This window comes from Ceratotherium simum, chromosome 29 (genome assembly GCF_057802395.1).
Source record: "Ceratotherium simum simum isolate JZ-2026a chromosome 29, ASM5780239v1, whole genome shotgun sequence".
Classification (NCBI taxonomy): Eukaryota; Metazoa; Chordata; class Mammalia; order Perissodactyla; family Rhinocerotidae; genus Ceratotherium; species Ceratotherium simum.
In genome coordinates this window covers 13,455,696-13,463,781 of record NC_141928.1, presented here as the reverse complement: position 1 = coordinate 13,463,781, position 8,086 = coordinate 13,455,696, and the positions used below count along the sequence as shown (strand labels likewise).

The 8,086-nt window shown below is 39.6% G+C and overlaps 1 protein-coding gene across 1 annotated transcript; it reads left to right on the top strand.

Annotated features, from left to right (window-relative positions):
• The first annotated feature begins 3,405 nt into the window (after positions 1-3,405).
• On the top strand, positions 3,406-4,367 carry LOC101393029 (olfactory receptor 1J4-like). Its single transcript, XM_014781949.2, has one exon. It carries the CDS (start codon positions 3,409-3,411, stop codon positions 4,345-4,347), a length of 939 nt encoding a protein of 312 aa, XP_014637435.1. The 5' UTR covers positions 3,406-3,408; the 3' UTR covers positions 4,348-4,367.
• Positions 4,368-8,086: the final 3,719 nt, after the last annotated feature.

The following is an 8,086-nucleotide window of genomic DNA, read 5'->3' as shown; positions in this document are numbered from 1 at the left end:
ACCAATGTGTGCTAAATAGTCTCCATTTGCTCCTCCAGATCCATTTTCCAGCCTTCTCCATCCTGTTTTGTCTCAGGAATCTGGCCTTTATAGACTGTATCAACTGGAGTCCCTGGACCTTTGGATTTGGCCAATGGAAACACAAGCAAGAGGTCAAATGCAGAAGGAGAGATAGGTTGGGGTATTTATTCTCCTGTTTTCCTCCCTGCTGGACCATGGGTTGATGGTGGGTGTCCACAGTTCCTGTCCAGGGGTTCTCTCTCACCCCTACATGTCTCATCAGGTTCACATAACCACTCCCTCCTCTTGCACCAGTTTCTCACTGCTGCTAGCCCTGGGTGCCTCACCATCCCTTAATAGTTTCCCTTAAACTTGTCAACACCTTTATAAACAAGCCATTAGAACAATCTTTTTGAAAAAATCCTTTGTCCCAGCTGGAACCATGCCCAAGAAGAAAAGAGTCCAGGGCATTGCTGGCATCAGAGACACCATCCCCTGGGACTCCAGTCTCCTCTGCCTCCTGGACATGTAGCTCCCCAAAGGGCAAGAAGAAATTAGCCAATTAGCCTGTGGTGGCTCCTTTCTGACATAGAAGCCTAGGGACTTTGTTTCTCTCCTCTTGCTAGTACTTAAAATGTTATATTTTTGATCATTCCTCCTGATTTGGTTACAGAACATGAAAAATCTGTAGAAGCCACCGATACCACCGATGTGTCTTCTTTTCATGTGGATACCAAGTATCTTGAAGAGATGCTGAAATTTGGGTAACATTCTGGAGCAGAAGGTGTCTGAACTCCCCACGGATGAGCACAGGTCAGAGAGAGCTGGAAGTCTGCACTTGGTAACGGGTCAGCCTGTGTGCTTGTGAGTTTGTGTGCCTTGGTGTTCATGGGTGCACGTGTGTGTACAAGTGTGCCTGTGTGCTTGTGTTCCTGTTATTTGACACTTGCATGCATATGTGGATACTATGTATCTGACTTACAGCCTGATTCTTTTCCTGAATAAGACCAAATCTGGACTCTGTTTGAGCACATGCAGACCAAGTTATCAGGCTCCTAACATGTGATTAGGGATCCCTGATTCATGCCTGTAATCTTAAATATTTGCATCAAAGCTGAGAGGCTGAGAGTTAAGCTTCGGGAGTGAGATTATTGTCTCTGTTCCTGCAGAAGAAGATACCCAACCTCACCAAGGAGCTGAAGTCCAAGAGGGCTCAAACCTCCACATAGCAGGGTGATAGTATATTTGTGAGCTGTGTTTGTGGGTGACACACTCCTGTGTGAGAGCAAGAATGTGAATTGTTTGCTTTGTCTTTGTGTATCTTACCATCTGGATGTTACCATGTGTGTAGGTTTTTGCTGTTTGCTTAATGAATGTGCCTGTGACTGAACAGGCTTAAATGCCCAATGCTGACTATCTTCCCCAGGGAAGTGTGTGTGTCATAAGGGGCTGAAGCACACCTCTAAGGAATGGGAGTGTGTGTGCTGCTTGTTATCATGAGTGTGTAGCTGGGTGTGTATCTGTGATTTTGGTGTGTATTTCTTTTGAGACTGTTGCATTTTGTGTGGCCTTGTGTGTTTTTGGTGATACGTGTGTATAAAGATGCATTGTGTATCTGTGGTGAGTTGAGTGTTTATCAGGTATGTCACGTGTCAGATGTGTAAATGTACATTCTGAGTGTGTTTGGGGGTGGATGGTACATCATTGTGTGTTGTGTGTGTCTCACTTTGCATGTTATTTTTGACTTGTATGTATGTATACAATGTTTATGAACTGAACCACATACTGGTTATTTTTCCCTTAGGATGTGAAATGGTCACAGGTGACTGGAATCCTCAAAACAGCAGTGTGAGTGTGTGTGTGTGTGTGTCTGTGTGTGTGTGTGATTTGCATGTTCGTTTGGGGCTTCTGATTTTCCCCCGTGACTCAAATATTTCCTTCAGTACCTTCCTCTGGAATAACACTGACTGAGATAAACCAAAGCTCCAAGCAACTCCTTGTTTCTGAAATGGATCTGCTGTGATTTTCATACACCTGAGGGTCACTAAGTCACTCAGAGTTTTTTAACCCTTCATTTAATGTCCCAGGAAAAGTCATGTCAGGCGTCATGCTGTGTGAATATAGAGTGCAGAACCCTCACCAAAAGGTGGCAAGACCTTGGAAAAATCACTTGGTATTGTGGCTTCAGTTTTCGATCTATAAAATGGAATTAATTACCTTGCCTCATGAAACTTACAGGCCCTCAATAATTATTTGCTGTTTGAATAAATGATAATGAGTGTGAAAGTGTTTAGTCAATTGGCAAATAGATCAATATAAGTGAAGAGAAGTATCTAGGCAAGGAACTAAGAAAATTTTCACCTACTTAGTCTTCTTTGCAGGTTTAAGGCAAGACAGGTTGTCTGGTGCTCCTAACCAATGATGGGGAAAGTTTCCACGTGTAGTGATTGACAGCGTGGGGTCTGATCACACAGACATGTTATATAGAACTGCATGAAATAGTCAATATGTTATAATTTTTAACCTACAGAAAATGGTAATACATATACTTTATATGTATATGAAATTTATATCATGTATGTTCCTATTACCTAAGACCTAAAACAGAGGAAAGAACATTCATTCTTAGTGCAGCTGAAAAGATTTTTTAAAATCTGGGAATGTAAGGCTGTTGTGTGGATTTAATTAGGAAACGTAGGTAAAGTCCTTAACCTAGTACCCAAATGTTTACCAAAATGTTCACCATTCTTATGGAAGATAGTTTGTGGAATCTTCTAGTTTGGGAGCTATTCTGACATCAAGCAGCTTTAAATTAACACCCACTTCTAGAGTGAGCATGGGTTTATAGCTGTAGGTTACTGGGACCCAGGCAGATTCACAGGAGGAGTGTGACGATGCTGCAACAACATTGCCTCAGCAATGGAGTCTCACGTTATTTTAAGGCAGAAACAACTCATACCAGTTTGCTGAGGCTTATGTGCTATTTCTGCCACAGTAAATTATGATTTGCCTCTGTCTTGGTGTGGTGAATCATCCCTCTATGCTCATCAAGATCCACACTCACAGAGAGAAGGGGTCTTGACATTCTGTTCACTGCTGCAATCCCTAGTAGAAGTCCCTGTTCAGACTCAGTGTTCAGTGAATAATGGTTCAAGGAAGCAATGAATACCCTCTTCCTTCTGTGCAATGAGTTCTTTGTTGGCCGCGTTTTGGGTATAATGTTTTCCTGAAGCCAGACTGGGATAGAGGGAAGATGCATGCATCCACAAGTGTGAGAAATTAATGAGTGTAGTTAAAAATTCATTTTTTCCCAGTGAATTACAGTATGAAATGTGACGGTCCTCCTCATCTTTTCTAGGTTCCTGAGATTCCCAAACCTTTTTCAGCCCCAGTATCTAGAAGAGCACTATGAGGCCTGAGAACCAGAGCAGCGTGTCAGAGTTCCTCCTCCTGGGGCTCCCCATCTCTCCAGAGCAGCAGGGCTTGTTCTTTGCCCTGTTTCTGGGCATGTACCTGACCACAGTGCTGGGGAACCTGCTCATCATCCTGCTCATCAAGCTGGACTCTCACCTCCACACCCCCATGTACTTTTTCCTCAGCCACTTGGCCTTCTCTGACATTTGCCTTTCATCTGTCACGGTTCCAAAGATGCTCATGAACATGCAGACTCATGAAAAATCCATCCCCCATGTGGGGTGTATTTCTCAGTTTTATTTTTTGACCTTGTTTGGTTGTCTTGACAATTTCCTTCTTGGAGTGATGGCATATGATAGGTTTGTGGCCATCTGTCAGCCACTCCACTACACAACTGTTATGAGGCAGGAGGTGTGTCTCTCATTAGTAGCTGGGTCCTGGTTCTTCAGTTGTGCACATGCCCTGTTGCACACCCTCCTCTTGGTTCAACTTTCCTTCTGTGCTGACAATACCATCCCCCACTTCTTCTGTGACCTCATTGTCCTCCTGAAGATAAGTTGCTCAGACATCTCCCTCAATGAGCTGATCATGTTCACTGAGGGAGCAATGGTTGTCATCTTGCCTTTGATTAGTATCCTGGGTTCATATATCCATATAGGGACAACTGTCCTGAAGGTCCCATCCATGAAGAGACTCTTTAAAGCCTTTTCTACCTGTGGCTCCCATCTCTTTGTGGTGTCTTTATACTATGGGACCATTGCAGTTGTTTACTTTTTCTCCTCATCATGGGATTCCAATGACAAAGACATAATTGCTTCGGTCGTGTATATAGTAGTTACCCCCATGCTAAACCCCTTCATCTATAGCCTAAGGAACAGAGATATAAAACAGGCTCTAGAAATATTTGTCAATAGGGCTAACTTATTTAAGTGACAACCACTAAATTATTTTATTGCAGTCATGAGCACAGTGAGATGTATCTCCTAAAATTATTGAATGTTTGACAACTCTGTATAAGTTTAAAAGAATCTGTGCTCTGCTGTCACGTATAGTGTTGTTAATATGTCAACTAGATCAAGAGTGCTACTTGGATTGTTAAACATTCTTTATTCCTAAATAATTTGTGGATTTTTCTTTTTCTACTTTTAGATATGTCAGTTTTTGCTCACGTATTTTTTATACTATGTTATTGAGGACACATAGATTTAGCATCACGATCTCTCCTGGTGGACTGATTCTTTGATGCACTGGTGTGCTGAAGCTGCCTCGCATTGGTTTCCAGCTGATTGTGCACATTTCGTTCCAACTCCATATTCAATGGCATACTATTGGTTGATTGAAATCAGCCATATTGGGAATAATTACACTATGGAAATTGTAAAATGCTACAAAACTAGGCTTCATAAAAAAGTGAGAGAGAGTCATTTTTTATGCATTTAACAGTACACCACTGAATTTGTAATTAGGAGATATGCCTCTTTATCTCTAGCAATAGCTCTTACTTTAACATCTCATCTACTACTTGTGATATTAGTATAGATATGCCAGCTTTCTTTTGATTAGTGTTTCGTGGTATTTCTTTTCCATCACTTTACTTTAAACTTTTCTATGTCTTTATATTTGTGAAGTGTCCATTGTTAACAGGGTAAAGTTGGGTTTTGCTCTTTTTATGCATATCAACCATCATTACATTTCTGGAGAATTTGCTCTATTAATGTCTAGTGTCATCATCATATATTTGAATTTATATTTTCCATGTTACTATATGTTTTCCTTTTGAGATATCTGTTTCATATTTATTCTGTCTTCTCTTTTTCCCTTTTGATTAATTAAATATATATTTTGTTATTCCATTCCCCCTCTATTAACTTATTACTCATACATTATTATTATTTTATAATTATTTTCTGTGCTTTATGTTGAGATTACTTCTTACATTTTCTTTGAATTTTTTTATTGTAGCATAATATACATAACATAAAATTTACCATTTTAACCATTTGATATATACAATTTAGTACATTCATAACCACTATCTCATTCAAGGACTCCAAAAGCAAACTCTATGGAATCATCAAAGCAATCGAGTACCTTGCAGGTGTGAAAAAATAATGACAAAGATATCTATGAATTAATATGGAGGGATTTCCAGGTTATATTGTTAATGGAAAAAAAAATGTTTAAAAAAGCCTGTGTAGCATGCTACTTTTTGTGTAAAAATGAAGGGGAAGTAAAGTATTCATGTGTCTGCCCATTTGACCAAAAAGAAACAAAAGAAGAAGAAATTAGAAACTAATGAGATTGCTTATCTACAGAAGGTGAGTGGGAATGAAGCAGAAAAGATGGGGAGTTGAGTGTATTTATTCATACAGCTTTTACTATGTTATCTTTTTCCTACAAAACATTAAATAGAAGAATATGGGGAATAAAGCAAAATAGCATAAAACAAAACAAATGGACCTAATTATATTTCAAATTAATAACCATAATTAGACTATAGGGGAAAATAAATTATCTAACCTAAGTGATTCTTGACCACAGAATTTTGTCTATATACTCTCACAAGAAAGAAAAACAACTGTAAACAAAGTTTTTGAGCTGCAGTTAGTTTGTCACTAACAGTGGTATTAGCTAAAGATTCTGAAATTACTTAGCATGTGTTCAAAGATTCAGCAAATAAGTAGACATATTGTGGAAAAGGGAATGACTCCTCACTACCAGGGAAAGGCAGCTAATACATGGAGGAGGAAAGGCTTGAAAGAACTCTATCATATCAAACTAGAATTGGAGATATCAACTTGAACCATGGTTTTTCAAACGTATAAAAAGATTGAAAGTTATATGTTGTATATGTCAATATCTATGCTGTTCCCATTCCCCTTCTTTCTGTGCCACACCTGGCCCACCTCCTATGGGCAACCTTTAGCTTCTGTTGTTCCACATCCTCACCAACATTTGATGTTGTCAATCTTTCAGCTTTTAGCCATTCTAATAGGTATGTAATGACATACCATCATTGTTTTAATTTGCATTTCAATGATGACATATGATGTGGAGCATTGTTTCATATGCTTATTTGTCAACTGTATATTCTTTGGTGAGGTGTCTGTTAAGGTCTCTGGGCCATTTTTTAATTAGGTCGTTTGTTTTCTTACTGCTGAGTTTTAAGAGTTCTTTGTATATTTTGGATAATAGTCCTTTATCAGATGTGTCTTTTGCAAATATTTTCTCCAAGTTTGTGCCTTGCCTACTCATTCTCTTGACATTGTCTTTTGCGGAGTGGATGTTTTTAATTTTAATGAAGTGCATTTTATCAATTGCTTTTTTCATGGATGGCGACTTTGGTGTTGTATCTAAAAAGTCACAGCCATATCCAAATTCGTCTATGTTTTTCTCCCATTTATCTTTCAGGAGTTTTATATTTTTTCATTTTACATGTAGGTCTATAATCCACACCTATGGGTCTTTCATCTCATGGGTATTTCCCATTCCTGCAACTTTAGGCTTTGTGGATTTAGAAGTCTTGGTCTTTGATTGTGGGGCTGTGCTTCCACAGAGAACGTACCGGTGGTTTCTTGATCTTAAAGTAGGATGGCTGCCTGGCAATTTTAGGTTCTTCATTCTGGAAGACAAGAGACAAAGAAAGGAGTAATTGACCCTAATTATCACGAAGAACTAGGGGTGCTTCCCTGACCAATAATAACAGTAAGCAGAAAATTGTAGCTCTGCCACATGATAGGTAAACAGAGCAGGATAATCAAGACTCTGACACTTCAGGAATGAAGATCTGCAAAGCAATCTTGAATAGTGGTTGTGTTGGAGGACAATAAAGGAAGTCAAAATGGATGGTAGAGGAAGACAGTGATGAATTTCAATTACATTCCTGGGATCAGCTGTGGTGGTAAAGATTGTAGTTTGTTCCACTAACTCTCCCTTTTAAATTCTATTTATACATGGGCCGGCTCCGTGGCTTAGCGGTTAAGTGCGTGCGCTCTGATGCTGGCGGCCCGGGTTCGGATCCCGGGCGCGCCCCGAGGCACCACTTCTCCGTCCAACGTGAGGCCGAGTCCCACGTACAGCAACTAGAAGGATGTGAACCTATGACATACAACTATCTACTGGGGCTTTGGGGGGAAAAACTGAATAAATAAAATCTTTAAAAAAAAAAAAATTCTATTTATACAGTATATGCCTGGCTACCATCTTCCAGGCTCAGTGAGGTGGCATGAGTAGATATGGGTAGTGCATCGTGGGGACTGTAGCTGATGCTCAACCTGAAGCGCCTTGTCCCCCTTGAGTTTCTTGGATGCTGTGTTAGATGGTTTTCAGCAAGCTGACAGCTTGTTTCAGGAAGTTCTTGCGTTTTTCTTCTCTGCCTGAGGGCTGTCTCTGGCCCTGAGGGAGTCTGCAGTCATCCAGCCAATGGAGATGTCAGTTACCATGTGTTAAACAAAAGGAGAGTAAAAGTGGATTGACTGATCTGCTGAAACTTGCATCACATAATTTTATTGTTATTCTAAGGGGATAATTTAAGTTTTTCTTAAGGAAGCAGTAGTTTTATCAGAAGAATTTATTAATCAATTAATTCAGTCATTCATTCAATATCAATCCTGTATCAATATCAGTGATTCTAGGTAAAATTATCTTTTTTAGAAGATACAAAATAATGACA